Source organism: Serinus canaria, chromosome 1, assembly GCF_022539315.1.
Source record: "Serinus canaria isolate serCan28SL12 chromosome 1, serCan2020, whole genome shotgun sequence".
NCBI lineage: Eukaryota > Metazoa > Chordata > Aves > Passeriformes > Fringillidae > Serinus > Serinus canaria.
In genome coordinates this window covers 32,114,758-32,130,709 of record NC_066313.1, presented here as the reverse complement: position 1 = coordinate 32,130,709, position 15,952 = coordinate 32,114,758, and the positions used below count along the sequence as shown (strand labels likewise).

The 15,952-nt window shown below is 39.7% G+C and overlaps 1 protein-coding gene across 4 annotated transcripts in view; it reads right to left on the bottom strand.

The window, feature by feature from the left end:
* The window catches only part of PICALM (phosphatidylinositol binding clathrin assembly protein), a 65,510-nt gene extending 51,894 nt beyond the window's left edge, over positions 1 to 13,616 (bottom strand). For 3 of the 4 annotated variants that reach the window (XM_050979561.1, XM_050979562.1, XM_050979567.1), the window contains exon 1: positions 13,292 to 13,616. In XM_050979561.1, the coding sequence (XP_050835518.1) occupies positions 13,292 to 13,421 (130 nt within the window). In that variant the 5' untranslated portion in view covers positions 13,422 to 13,616. The remainder of the gene's footprint in view (positions 1 to 13,291) is intronic. The other variant, XM_050979566.1, reaches the window with a different exon arrangement.
* Positions 13,617 to 15,952: the final 2,336 nt, after the last annotated feature.

Genomic DNA, 15,952 nt, shown 5'->3' with positions numbered 1-15,952 from the left:
TCAGCCCATGCCAGCTTCCATCATCTGTGACTTCCTTAGTCCTGCATTACCGAGGAGCAAACAGAAAAAGGCAGACTTCGCACACAGCATGTTTTGGCAGTAAACACTGCTAGCACACTTTCTGAATCTAAATATATGTATCTTCTAAATATAGAGTATCCACACAAGTGCAATTTAGGTGTTTTATGGATGCTTACCTTACACATCCCTTTATTCTAAAAGATGCAGCAGAAAGCAATTTTGTAGTATTGATGTACCATCACAGTAGAGTACAGTGAAACTGAAACCAGTGAGTGCTAACACCAACCTGACCTCCTGCCACCACATTCCACTGAATGGATCTTCAAGCCAAAGAAATCCAAAGACCTTTGCTGCTTTGTAATCAATCACACACATCTAATTCACATTCTTTTCTCTTTGATCAGCAGTGCACCATCTTTAATTAGACAGTTTAATAGACAAAACCAAAGATAAGAGAAAACCAAATCCATCTGACCTGAGGTTTTCTTACTTCAATACTTGCCTCGTTTCAGAAGCTCAAAGGTCTTACTCGAGCAAAGTTGTTTGGAATATGTGTCATTCTCTCCCATTTAAACCAAGATTTTGGAAATTAGATTTCCTTCTGGACAAAATCTAACTCTGAGCATGAATAGCACATTTTTTTCCTGAATGCCTTTGGGAGCTGTCAGGAAGCATGTATGTAAGTTAAAGGAGTTATGCCTCTGTATTTGCCTTCCTCCATCAGTGCTGAAACTGCCAGTGAAGATGTGTGTATCTGATGCATGGTAGGATGCATCTCTTGGTAGATACCACCCTCTACAGCTTCTGGTTAACTCGTGGAAAAAACTGGGCTTCCTGGTTAACCACTGGAAAAAACCTTCAACTTGTGTGGAAATAGGTTTCCTTTTGTCAAGAGTCCGTGCTAATATGTTGTACAAAACAGTTATGCTGTCAAGGGAGTCTAAAGGTGTATCAGCATCTATTACAGGCTCTTTTGCCACTGTAGTATACTGGTTAAAAAACGACATTCCACATTTTATTGCTTTTCATATATTTACACAGATTTTCAAAATTAGCCTGATAAAGGGAAAAAAAACCTGGGAAATTCTTGCATCCAAGACCAAAAAGGTTTAAGCCATATTCTAATATGGTTTGATTACTACATCATGTTCTTCAACATCACAGAGATGCAAAAATTACTCATTTGGATTTGTTTTAATACAGTAGGCATCAAAAGCCCGATATATAAAATTACTGCAAATGGTGCTTTTCTAGCATAAAATAAATAGAAGCAGTACAAATTACTTAGATTTTAAAAATTAGTACTATTTAATACAAAACAGTGCAAATTATTTTCCTTATAAAGAGCACAATGCCCAGCTACTGGAGAAAACCTCCTCAGATGATAGCTCTAAAACAGATTTTTACTATGAATAAACTTGTGGTATGAATATCATACCACAATCCAGCTATGCAGTATTTCCTATTTTATGGATAACGTACGTATCTTACTTTTCTGTGGGTCTCTCAGGAAATACATAGAGCACTGTCCTGCCAGATAATCACTTACTCTTTTAGCTGACTAAACAAAGCTTAACAGGTCTCAATGCTGCTCTGATTTAAAGGCTTATAAACAATAACCTAAGCATCCCAACAAATGTGGAAAAACCTGAAAAGAGGGGAAAATAAGGCGAAGACAATTGAATCATGGGGCTAATAAGTGACAAACAAAACAGATTTCATGAAGGAGGTTTGATGAGGAATACTTTTTTATTGAAGTTTCAATAGAAGAAGCTGGTCAAGCTCAAAATAGTAACCCTCAAGATTATAAACACTTGCCGAAGTGCACTTTTTTTGCATTTGCTGTAAAAATGTCCCCACAAATTTCAGTTAACAGACTAAGGAGGAAATCAGTTTAGACTAGTTGCCTATTATATCATATAATGAATTTTCTTAAAGAAAAAAAAAAAAAAACCTCCTGACAAAGTATCTGAATTATCTGAATGATCAAAGCAGCAAATTCTCAAACTTCAAGTATTTATTATTCAGTGAAAATCAAGCATCATCCTTCTCCTACAAAGAGACTAGCAGAAAATCGCACAGGCCAGCAAAGGTTTACACAGTTGGGTACTTGAGCTGGTGTCTCAGAGATCAAATAGGCCAAATGTTGTACTCCCTGGTGTTATATGAAAACTTTGTGCAGAATGTGGCTGAGATTTATCTTTCTCTATACTAAAAAAAAAAAAAACACAAACTCTGCACATCTGACATTTTTATATGACTTCTGTCTAATTCCTAAGTGGGACTAATCTTAATTTTTCCCATTAGGAATAAGAAAAAGAAGCATAACAAAACCCAAGAAACTACTCCTTCCATGTCAATATATTTGGTGACGTGCAAAATTCTGTCATTTTGGTTAAAAAACTGTCACTATTTGAAAAACTACCATTTTTTAAGCAACAAGGAAAGTTCATAATACATGGATTTAGAGCACTTCTGCAGTCACTTTAACACAAGCTCCATCAATTCCATACAATCTACTTCACATTTTGCACTTAAAAGTAGGTGAACTCATTAAAGGAGATCTGTTACTGGCAGCCACTTTCATACCTTTTCTTTTGACTAAAACCAGATCAGACTTGGACATGAACTGTTAGAAAACTGGATGAAGCAGGGCACAAGAACTGGAGAAAAACCACCACAACAACCCAAAACAACCTCTCTACTCTGCCTATAAAAACAGAGGTATCACAACAAAATTTTTTCAACTCATCTACTGTGACTGTGAAGCTCTTCCATGAAGGGAGGCAGTCAAGCAAAAGTACAGCTAAATTCTTCCATTCTATTAATAGAGATGTTGGAAATGCCTGCCTAATTTAGCTTTTACTTCCTTTTCCAATTTAGACTAACATCTCCCACGAGAAATTTGGAGCTCTCTGGCCAAACAAGACTCACCCTGGCTTGTCCCAAGCACATCTTCAATGCACATTTGAATAGCACTCTTTTTTATAAGGGCACAACAAAACCATCCCTTACAGAGCATGTCCAAGCTGCTCAGAGTAAAAATTTCAGAACATACTGTGATAAGAGGTTAGGATGGTGCAGGAACAAACTTCATTTAACATGCAGAGTAAAAAGGAAGCTGAGTTTTTCCAGGACCATACACTAAGCTTTACCAATTCTCAGTAGATAAAGCAGAGGATATTACCAAGGGGAACATATCCTCTTTACAGCAACACTGTTATGTCTGAGTTTCATAAATCCAAATCAGTTCTTTCCCTCACACCTCACTTTTAGAGACTGGTCCTGAGCCCTTCATTAGTGACCACGGTGTCATCAAATTTCACAAAGCTTCAGAGCGAATACAGAGTTTCAAACTTTTAGTCTGAAACTGGTTGGGTAAAGGAAATTGTATATAGAAAGAGCTCCTCAGAATCTACAGCTTTCAGCTGGGAATTTCTCTGTTTACCATGAACAAAGACATGTCCCTATCACAAACAGCCTCTAAGATAAACTAAAGCCAAGAGAAGTAGTAAATAACATCTGTCTTTTGGTTTTCAGTAAAAGGAAAGAAACCTTCAGCCAGATTCTATCCTTAAAATTAAACTGTTTCGTAAGAAAAGTTCAAAAAATAAAAGTATTAGTTATTCCATTTACTTCAAAGTAAGGTTGTTCATTGGTTAAAACCTCAGAGCTAAAACAAATATGCAGCTCTGGTAAAACTATGTGTTAAGACATCTTGTGTCACCTCTAGTATATACCAAGAGACTGACCACATTCCTGTCTACAAAGACTCCTCATTAAGTTTAAAATAAGGACAAAAGCATCTCCACCAACTCACTGTATTTTACTTACAGATCACTAAATATAAAGCAAATCTCCTCATAAACTATGTGTAAACAAAAAGCAAAAAAAAACCAGCAAAACAAGAGAGAAAAATCAGGCCCTAGAAAAATCCGGCTTCAAACACATAACAATGAAATCCCAAGCATATTAAATTCAAATTCATAACAATGAAATTCCAAATTTCAGAAGTTGTACTAACTGTGCTGCTCTCTAATATTTGAGAACTAACACAAAAACTTCTTTGGATTTCCATCCGCTTACACACCAAATTCAGCACTGAAACGATCTTCATATATTTCAGACTTTTAATGCAAAGTAACCTGCTTGGAAATTGACTTAATTTATGTTACATTTGATAGGCTTAAATGATGCTACATAGTGGCAACTGAACAGATCAGGAAAAAAGCTTCAGCTATCTCCTTATTAACTACCAAGAAGCTAAAAATAAAAGTCTGTATCCAGACAAACATTTTTTCCTCAAAGCCCAACAAATAATGTACTAGTCCCTGTGTATCAAACAGCTTACAGCTAAGAGTTACGCATCCTGCGCTTTTCCATTCATCTGCTAATCAAATGTGACAACTTACTAAGCATAAAATATCATTATTAGAAATAACTACAGTCCACAAATGCAGAGGTGTTCATATTTGGGTTCTTTTTTTCCTATGATTAAAATTCACTTCACATTATTTTTGATACTCTAAATCTTATTCTGCATTGCTGCACTGTAACACTCCTGATTGAAATGCAAACACTCTAGGGAGAAATAATCTCCAATGAAGTTAAGACATTAGGTCATTAATATATTACAGAAAAACTGATTTAAAGGATAATAAATCCAAATTCAGTCATTTGAATAAAATCCAGCTGATCCGATCATGGCTATATCAATGAAAGCTAAGGGACATGGACATTCAGAGAATTAATTCAAAACTGAAATCTACCTAAGGATTCCAGTATATTTCTAAACAGTAAAGAAACTTCACTTCTCAAGAGAATAAAAGAACACAAGGATGTTTTTCAAAAATACCTTTTTCTTTTTTATCTGCAACTAGGATTTGAACTAGTTACGGTTCGTGATGAATAAAAAGTAATTGCAAGTAAAATACCTGAAGTTCGGGCCTAAAACTTACAAACTGGCTTAACTGCTTACATAAATATTAAATTCAAGTGCCCCTTGTGAGACAGAAGAATGAGGCATTTTATGAGTAAGCAAGACTCGATGAAACCAGATTTACATCAACCCAGAAATGAAGAATTTGCTTTAGGAACTACAACTGCATGAGGCTGCAATACATAATCAAGTAAATACTCCTAACAAACTGATTTTTAACTGAAAGTTATTTTTAATCTCTCCATAACAGTATACATGCCAAATTATGAACACCAATGGCTTCTGGCAAATCGAAAAGGGGACAGAATTAAACCTGATCAAATAACACCACAATTCCCCTGTGTGGAGACTTAACCATCATAACAGCTCAAACAAGGTTTTACACTTCATATAAAAAATAAGGTCAGATCCAGAATACAGAGTCACTGATCAGAAAAATTCATAATGTTTGAAACAGGCTGCAATGATAGCTGAAACTACTATGATAATACTGGGCAGAGAGACAAGGAAAGGAGATAAAGCAAATTCAAGTGTGACCCTGTCGCTAGCGAACACAAAAGAACCAGACGCACACCGCTGCTCCAAGGTGAAGAACAAAAAAAGGAAGTTTATTTTCTGACTCCAACATTTATAGTTTTCCAAAAGTGACAGTGGATTGGAGGGTGACAGTGCCACCTCTCCAATGCCACTGGGCAAACCAACAGTCCATCAAGTCTCTCCTCCTCCATAAAGGAGTGCAAAACAATGTGTTATCTCCAGACAGTGTGTGATAAAGTTCTCCACAAGGAGGTAAACATCAGAAGGCTTAGAAAATCCTAGAAAACCAGGGCGACATGACCCCATTTCCAATTAAATATGGATCCATTGGTCAGCAAGAGTGGAGGTACCAGCCAAATAAACCAAGTGCAACTGCAGGCAAATGTAGAAGTGGGGAAGAGAGGGACGTGCTACATAACAAAACTAAACCCAAGATAAAAAGCGCACACTTGAACTGCAAAAGAGAGGTACAGAAACACTTCAGGTCACTTTACAGATCAGCATCCACTCCAGAAAAGCCCAAATACTACCAACAGCAAAGCAAGTTACAAGCAGCCCTTAAGAAGACCTAGGAACACGAAGACACCAATGTCTACCTTTGGACATTCAACCTTCTCATCTGGCAGAGTAACAAATTGCAAACAACCAGCGCTGCTCTGAGTGGATTTACTGCCAGGTGAAGGCAAAAACTTTTTTTTTTAATTAAAAATAAGTATTTAAAACATGCTTAACTTGGCCTACAGCTTTGTAGCCTGAGTTTAATTTAAAACTTTCTATGCTATACACTTTGAGTCAGAAATCTAGTTGACTGTGGCAACTTTAGAAACTTATGTTTTGCAGATGAATACAAGCGGGTTGGCTTGGTTCTGTTGGGTTTATTTTTCTTTTTTTTGGGCCAAAAGTAATTAAGGAATGGTATGAACCTCATTATCACCTTTTTGTAAATGGATAAAAGAATGTATTTTTTTAAAGTTGTTAACATGGACAATTTGTTTATATACTAATTATTTAACTAGGACACAGTGTTATTAAGGATTCTTAATTTATGCTTTAAATTTTATTAACTTAAATATTCAAAAAATCAAGAAACGTTACAAACAATACAGGCACTTTGTCGATGTCATAACACACAGCCAGCAACTGGAATAGCTGAGCTACTGCAAGCACCATATTTAGAGTAAATATGTGAAATGCCAGAGCAGTTTCAACCCATGCAAACTTCTCACTTCCCACATCAGCAAAAGAATCACTCCTGCTAGAATGGCACCGCTGCTGGAGCATATGAATGTTGTGACTGAAGACCTGCTTGTTTAGGAGGAAGCAATAAAGGACAGCAAGTAAAGATTTCAAAAGTGTCTTTTCAGGAGAAAAGGCAAAAAGGAGTTGATTAGGAGAGCTCAGCAAATTAACATCAGTATTAATGAAAGTATATAGGAGAGCTCAGAAGGAGTATAATCCCCACTTTTGGAGGTTTTTAAAATTTATTTTAATTTAGACTACTTATGTCATGACCTGCATAAAAGTCTCAAGATTTCCCTTTATGCCACCACTGCTCACTCCAGTAAATTCTCTTACGCTTCATTCTGTGAATTAACATGCCCAAGTCAAATTTTGATGTAGATCTTGTTCATTTTCACCCTCTCTTCTGAGGTAAAACTTATAAAATTCTAATTTACCCTTGTATAATATTGCAAATGATCCAGATAAGCATTACTTTAATAAAGCTCCTTTAGCAAAATAACACAGGAGATTTTTAGTCACAATCAGAAAATCCAGCTTATTTGCTAAATCTGTATGAAATTCTTACCTTCATTAAGTTATTCTCACACAGTTAAATACAGTTTAGTTCCCTAATTTCTAAAATCCCAATACCCGATTTGTGACATATTACTTATAACTTGGATTTACTGTTAGTAGATTTGACACTACCACACCTTAGCACTGAATTTACTAACATTATTTTTAAGTTTAGAAAGTACCAGTCAATTGATAAAGCTCTGATATAAACTAGGGGTAAAATACAAAGTAGAACAATATTTCTCCTTCACGTTTTGAGGGATATTATTACTTTGAATTTACTAAGAGTTCATAATCTGCCCATTCATGATCATACTTCACAATGGAGAAAATGGCCAGAAGAGCAAGGAAAACACCAAGTCAAATAACTTCATAGCAACACAAGCTTCTTTCCACTCTATTGCATTCTTTTCTGTTAGTTAATTCTTGGTACTTTTATTCAGCTGCAGATACAATCAGCAATAAAATCTCTCTTATACCCAAGTCTTTGCAAGATAACATTAAGCTCCAAATTGCAACTACTTCCAGAGTTAAGACTTTGACCCGCAGGAAATCTAAATGGTTAAATTCACATAGTCATGAATAAAAAGCAAAGTTTGCAGCAGAGGAGTTTGCTAAAATACTCAAAAGGACACATACTTGAGATTATTGCTTTAAACTTGTATTGGAAACTACTTGAAAATATGAAATAACTGCCCCAGTAGAGGGCTTCAAGAATTTATACATAAGTCATTTACAATTCTTACCTGATTTCTACTATCATGGTTGAGAAACAGCATCTTCAGTATAACGAGAAGTGGACATATTCTACCACCAGCAGCAAAGCTACTATGTGTTATTTTTAAAGCATTAATTGATGTGGGAGATGTTTTGAGTGGAAAAGTTTTAACAGTAGTGAGAAATTTCAATTTAAGAAAGTTGTTGAATAAATTAAGCTTTCAAATACAAAAGGTATCTCGACTTCAGAAATAATGTTGGATTTTCCAGAGGGAGTGAGAAACTAGTAATGTTTTTTAAGTAAACTTTCCCAGAATTCTACCATTAACAACAAATCATGTACTTATACATGAGGCAACAAATGCAAAAGTCAGGAAGCTTTGAATTCCACACTGGATAAGTCATCTCTTGTATTATTATGCAAACTACCATTACTTTGTGAGACAAGTCATTAGGGACAACTTAAAATTTTCACATCTATAAATCAAAAACTGATTTTAGGATTAGGAACTGAAGACTGTAATAGATCATTAGGTCACAGGCTGAACAGCAAAAGAATGTTTCTTGTTTTTCTCCCAAGTGTCCCTTTTAGAAAATGCAAGATATGACAGCACCATTAAAAAAATAATTAAGAAAAATCTCAACGAGAGCTATAGCCTAAAGTTACATGAGACCTGAATAATCACTGCTACTGGGAAACAATGGTGGTATGAAGATTCACAGGAAGCTGATTGCAGGTGTCCTACAGCTTCTCCTCCTTAGCTCTTGCCTCTTACTTCATCTGAAGCAGAATACTGCTTCAGGCTAAGTAAAATAAAACAACAGCTGCACAACTACACAGCTATTCTTTCTGCAAATGAGCAGCTGTAGTAGAAAATTGTCCCTCTGGCAGCCAGGAGGAGCATGATAGTTCTCATACTCTACTAAAAGGCACGAACAAATATTCCAAAGGAATTCCAGTAAAAAGTAAGTAATTTGGCTAAAGAAAGAAACTATGAAGGAATCAAAGAAAAAACTCAGAAAGAAACTGAATACTTCAAAAGAAAGTTGTAATAATGCAATTATCTGTATTTGAAATAATTACAGTAACAAAGAACATTTCTAAGCAAAAATAACAACAGATTGCCTCCAGAAATTTAAGTCAATTACAGAAAGGGAAGCAAAGCTGCAAGAAACCTCAGGTGATTCTGCCAAAACCAGAGACAAAATATGAGTTAGTTGAAGCACTAAAATACTGTAAAAGGATAATCTGCGTCTACTCGAGAACACAGAAGTATTCATGGAACTAGGAGTTAATTCACCTCATCACCCAGTTACACTTTAGCATATAAAGCCAAGTGAACCCTTACAATGCTGGTTTTCCCAGCTTTTCTACAAATCTCTTGGGTGATCCAGTGAAAAGCAATGATCCTTGTTCCTCAGTTCTCCAAGTTACCCTTTCTATACCATCTCAGTTTGAAATAGAAGCTGTCCCCAGTACAGACATGAAGCAAGTCTTTTGCTGGGCTTCTCTCTATCCCAGTAGTAGCCTCTAGATAAAACCAAAGCAGCCGACTCTAGCGACTTAGGAATTAAGTTCCCAACAAGCTCCTTCAAGTTTACTTTCCCTTACACAGCTTCTCATAGACATCTACTCAACACAGGGCAGGGTTCTGGTTTACTGTCTTCCTTAAAAACACATGTTTTCTTTCACAATAAGAAATCAAGGAAATTACACTCTGGCTTAATTATAGAGATATTTCCTGTTAAGAATGGGTAATTACAGTATCACAACTTCCTTCCAAGTCATCCTTCCACATTCTCATTTAAAGAGGGCTACTCCATTAGCTACAAGCAGATAGAGTTACTATGCCACACTCATTCATGAGGCCAACCCTAAATGTGTATCACAACAAAGCTGTTTTAAGTACACTCCACAACACACACATGTACACAACATTTCTATGCTACTGAGCTATCGCTGCTATGGCAGCTTCACTGAACCAACCCAGTGAAATTTACTAGGCATTAACTTCAGGTATTCCTAATATTAATTGTCCATCACACATACAACACAAGTACACCTCCCTCTCAGAATCACATAAAGAAAGAGTGAAATCTGGCAACAAGTTTCCCAGCACCATTTATACTCAAACAACCTTAAACACTTATTCTTAGCATCACTATCCAATACTCAACGTGGGGACCAAAAAGGTACCTAGAAAGAAAGGGTTGTACCAATCTCTGTGTGCAAGTTAAACCCACAAACCAGTTTAGAGCTCCCACTGCTCAGATAGGTGTAAAAATGGAGATAAAGTCCTAGTGAAACTAGGTTTTCCATAAAAGAAATTAATGAACTAAGCTTTGAAGGTTCCAAGGCTATTAAAACTGATTTTTGTAAAACAAGTAATCCATCACAACAAAAGCAGCATTCAGATTACCAAACAGAATCCTTAACCCAGCTCTAAGGCTGGACCTTCAAAACAGAAATAAAAAACAGTATCATGGATTCAAGTATACAGCCTCAAGATGATGTTACTCCCTATCACAAGCCATGTCCACTTGTAAATTAGAAGTCTTTCTCCCTCAAACCAAACAACTAAGCTTTGTAATGGGAGAGAAAGCATTCTTTGAAGTATATTACATTTTAACCACCATGAGCTAAGGAAAAAATTCCTTTTTAATTTCCTTGATAAAGATAACCATCACTCAGGGAAATAGAGGTAACCTAGGATGGAGAGCGCTTCAGTTTTCAAACTCCACACACTGTCAGAAGCAAGATAAATAAGAATAGGAATAATTAAGTTCACGAGTATCTATGTTGGACTTCCCCCCATTTTTATGAGTTAACATGAGGCTGAGCTAGTTAAATCTGTTAGTGACAGCTCAAGCTTAATGAAAAAAGAATTTCACTAACAGGACAGCCAGAAATCTCAAGATCTGCACAAGAAATACAGTAACAAGAATGTATGTCATGGTCACAGAACATGCTACAAAACTAAGACTTCATTACAGGACAGTATAGGAAAACTCAACTTATCCGCTCACCAGGATACAACCTATAGTAAGTTTTACCTGTATTATCATAATAATCAATAATCAGAACAATATTAAGGCAGCATGCTGCCTATGAAGACAGATATATAATACTGTCATTTACAATGAGAAGTCAGTTCATAGGCCTTACCAAGTTAAACTGTTTGTTGTAAAAGGAAGATATGTACAAATTGTTCAGAAGTGGGGCTTGAGTCACAGCTTGTGTTAAAAATATTTATTTTAAAGCATACAACCATAAAGGGTATGAACAAAGAAAAAGTTCAAAATACAAGACCGTGTGTCATTTCCTCAGGAACAGAGACTCCTAATAAATATATTAGGGTACAAAACATCTAGCCACGCTCTACTTTAACCACTAAAAAGAGGGACTAATTAAAAAACCAAGTTTTCTTTACTTTAATAAAAACTCACAGAGATGCAGAAACTAAAACCCCTGACAGTCTAGAGTAGAAAAAGGAAACACAGAATTGGTCTTCTCATCCAGCAACTACCAGACAGCTTTCTAAGGAAGTCCACGCAACCTTCTGAAGCAGCACCCTGGAAGTCTCCATTAGGTTGTTGCCTAGCAGCCCTATCCAGAACATCACCCTTTTACACACACATAGCTCCACCTGAAGAGCAGTTTTCTGGCCTGCTTTATATTCTTTTCAACAAAGCTTATACCACAAAATAATTCAGCTCCTAAATGCCTCATTATGGAAACCATACTTTTAGCACAATTACAGGCTAAACCTGACAAAGTTTGTTTTCCAGAAAGCCTCACTTCTGCTGTATGAAATCCAGTAACACCACAATTTCAGACATATGCCATATAACAAGGTGTTTTCTCTACCTGCCAATAAGTTACTCAAAGCCCAAAGATTTCCTCAGTGTTCTGACACCCTAAGCTAACCAAATATAACAAGACCACCCAGTTACTATCATGTTCAGCCAAAAGATGAAATGGATGAGGGCACACTAAAAAGAGTCAGACGCAGCTGTTCTGGGACTACCCTAAAAAATTAATCACACTGCTCTCAGGTACTTGCAGAACAAGAATTTCTTAAACCTTTAACACACACGTTTTGGTGGAAAGAAGAAAGAACTACAGTACAATTAATCCTACTACTATCATCTGGTGTTCTCATTTGGATACAGAGCAATTCAGAAGGCACTTGAATTTGAAGGAAATTCAAGACTCGTGAAGACTCAACCTTCTCCTGCAGACGTGGGTGGGAGGAAGGGAGAAAGCAGACATAGAGAAGGCATAGACACACAAATCCTTCAGTTTATTATATATTTGGGAAAGTGAAAGGGGTAGGGGGGGAGGCTGTCCTTAAAAGGCCTAGAATAAACAGATGCAAGACAATCAGATATTCAGACCAAGAACTTCCTCAGTCCTGTGACCTTACAGCTTAGTGGAGAAACACTAATGTGAACTTTGGTGCTCATCATTCTCTTAATAATCACCTGGACGGATCACAGTTGACAGAAAACCTTTTGAGACTTCCCACCTTTGATCTGTTCTTAACAGAAGCTGAAAAATGGCCAGACCCTGTATGGTATGTTAAGACCAGGTACTGAAGTTCCAAAGAACTCCTCTTACATACATCTGTCCAAGTGAATGAGACAGAGTAGAAAGAAGACTAAGAACATCCTCACTGAGAGAGATTTGCCCCTCAAACAGTCGTTTCACATATTTTCCTAGATGGAAGATTTACGTGATTGTTACAGAAGGAATTTTTTTTCCCCTGGTAGATTACCTGGAAAATAATTAAGGTAACTGATGAGCTATTCCTTCCTGAAACTCCTGCACCTCCTCTAGAGAATGGGGGAGTGCTGCCCTAGCACGACGCAAATGAGATCAATTAGAAAGGAAATTGCAGCCCATTCCTCTGCCTGGCCTCCGTGGTTCTCTCTCTCCCTAAGAAAGGGGTATGGGGCAGGTCCTGCCCTTCAGGAGTCACATTGTCCGGGGCCCTATGCATAAGGAAGACTGACAAGGCCCCTTTTGGAGAACAGATATACTGAACAGCCTCTCCCAGGCTTTCCATCGCCACGTCCCCGACCCTACGCCCCCGCCCTCGGGCTATGCCCTATGCTGAAGCCCCGAGCTCCTCCGCCTGAGGAGGCTTCTCGTCCCCACGAGGCCGGTGGGATGGGCGGCAGCCCCGCAGGGGGACCCCGGGACAGGCCGGGCAATCCCGCTCCTCGGAGGGACGCTCGGAGAGATCCCTCGGGCCGCCGTCCCCTGCCGGTACTCACAGTCCAGGTGCTTCTTCTTGGGGCCCATGACCTCGTGGGTCGTGGCCTTGCACACGGTTTTCGAGACGGCCGAGCCGGTCACGCTGTGCTGCGCCGCCGTGATGCGGTCGGTGAGGCTTTGGCCGGACATGGCGGGTTCGTTGGCGGCGCTGGAACCGAGCGCGGCTCCGCTCCCTCCTCAGGGGCCGGGACGGGAGGAGTCGCCGGGGGGACGGAGCTGCGCGGGCTCCTCACCCCGCCGTGCCGCAGGCGGCCCCCGCTCCGCCCTCAGGGACGGACCTGTCACCCGAGCAGGGACCCCTCCTCCTCCTCCTCCCACCCCCCTCCCCCGGCCGCCGTCCCCTCCCCCTGCGCGCCCGCCCGGCCGGGGACAGGGACACGCACTGGGCGCCGCAGGAAAATGGCGGCGGCCGAGCTCCTCCTCGGGCCTTGCCGGGCCTCTCCCGCGTCACGTGACCGCCCGGCGCCCCGCCCGCGTGACACGCACCGCCCCCCTCAGCGCCGCGGGCGGGGGCAGGGGGCGGGAGCCGCTCCTCGGGCCGGGATCGCTTCTCCCGGGAGCCCCGGGTCCTGGGTAGCCTCCTCTGCCCCTGGCCGCCCTTCCCCTTAGGGAGGCTCCCGTGCCTCTGGGCAGGCTGCCCTCGGGAGATTCGGTGAGCCCCTGTTCGGGTTCAGCGCCGGGTAAAGTCTCCGTGGAGCGAGTAGGGGGTGTCTCCGTCCCTGAAGGAAGTCGTTTTGTATTTCTCAGCCTGCAAAGTTTTTGTGGGAACTCCTTTGGTGTCACCTTAGGCTAGGGAAAGCTCAAAGGGAAAAAAATCTCTTCTTAGGCAGCGAAGGGTTCGGAGCCGGCTGGTTGCTGCGATCGGACTTCTCTTCGTAGTTATTTTTACTTGAAAGCTCGCCAAAAATTTCTCGAATGAACATCACGGCTAGCATAAAAACACTGGTGGTCTTCAAGTCTTTCATTATTAGCCTCCCACTGTTCTGCTAGTCAGCTAATGCTTCACCTATTCGGTGGCTCTGTCCTTGTCAGCCTGGGATTTTGTACGAAGTTAGTCGGTTTCTGTTCATAAAAATCAGAAAAAATCCTTAAGGTGCCTTCTCCCAGCCTGGTACCTACAGCTGTAAACCTGGCTACAGAAAACTGTGTGACAGGCAGTGACAGTGAGGAGCAGCTGCTTGTCGTCCTTAGCTCCCACCTCCCCTTGCCCAAGTGCCGATCCAGCCTCCCAGCTCCCTGCAGCTTCCATTGCTCCTTGCAACAGCGCTCCTCTCCTCGTCCCCAAACACACAGCCGTGAATAACAAGGCAAAACCACAGGATTCCAGCAGACAAAGTTCTTCCTCTCCCAGAAGTGCCTCCTGAGGAGCTGTCTTGTAAGTGTCCCCCATCCATGAAGCCACTGAAATATTTATTGGGCAACTTAAAGAGAAGCAGTATACAAACGATACTCAGCTCTGTCTGCTTGACAGGATGTGTAAGTAGGATTATCTGTTTATAATGCAAAAGGAAAACTGGTGTCAGAGGAAGAACATCTGGTGAAAGCTGAACCCAAATAATGCCATTTGTGTCTGTGTGTGTGTAAGGAAGGCTGGCAACATGTAGAACTTGCTTTCATCATAATGCCCAGCTCTTTGAGGATATTGCTGTATTTGTGTTTCTTAGCTCCTCCTGAACTGCTTTAGGACTCTCAAACATCCAAGCCGGGGGAAATTAATCACTGATGTATACAGCAGCAGACTCTGGCATAAGACAGCTTTAGCATAAAGCTTCGCACTGTGGAAGCACAGGGGCTGCTATAGGCTACTGATACACCAATGCACATTGGTATTTTTTATGCTAACTTCAGCTAGGACCTGGATTTCAACACCCCATTTCAAGCTGCTTATTGGAGAAATTCCATGGAATTGACCTGAGTAAATAAGGCTTCATCAGTTCTTCTTAGATGATGCCTGTCACTTTCTCCAGCAGCAGTGAAACTATCCAAACAGAGAAGGCTTGTGATTCTAGGAGTTACTGAGACCAGATTTGGACAAAATATCTCATTCCTAAGGGAACAAAAAGTGACCTCGATCTTAAAGGTCCAAAACTAAAAATAAATTTTGCCTTTTTTACAGTTCTTCTCGTTCACAGAAAGCTCACAGTTTTACTCCACAGTTAAAAATTCTGCTTGTTCATAAGCAGAAATGGATGAGAGAACTGATGGCAAAATGTATTTTGATAATTGTTCGTTGCTTTTTAATTGCTTGGGAGACACTTGATGCCATTACAGCAAGAAGCTTGAAGCACTATGATAGATAATATCTGAGCACCTCCCAAAGATTTGGAAATTGAAATCAAAATACTATCTCTTTTCCTTTTCAACCAGGAGAAAACAAGTTTGATTAGCTTGTAACTCATTTGTTTTTGTTTGTGTGCCTGGGTGTGCTTGAGATTGAAAGGAGGAAGGAGTACATATCTAAAGAGAAACTACTCCAGAGATAGGAGTCCTGTGTTTAGTGAAGCAGCTAACCTAAACAACATTCTTTTCTCTTGTGAAAAGTTCTTCCAGAATCTGGATCTAGTGCTTGTGAAAGTGCTGTATCATGCATTCACAAGCTCCCCAAAACTGATGGTATTTAGCTGGTATTCAGCTATCCTGAAAGGACAAACAAGCTAACA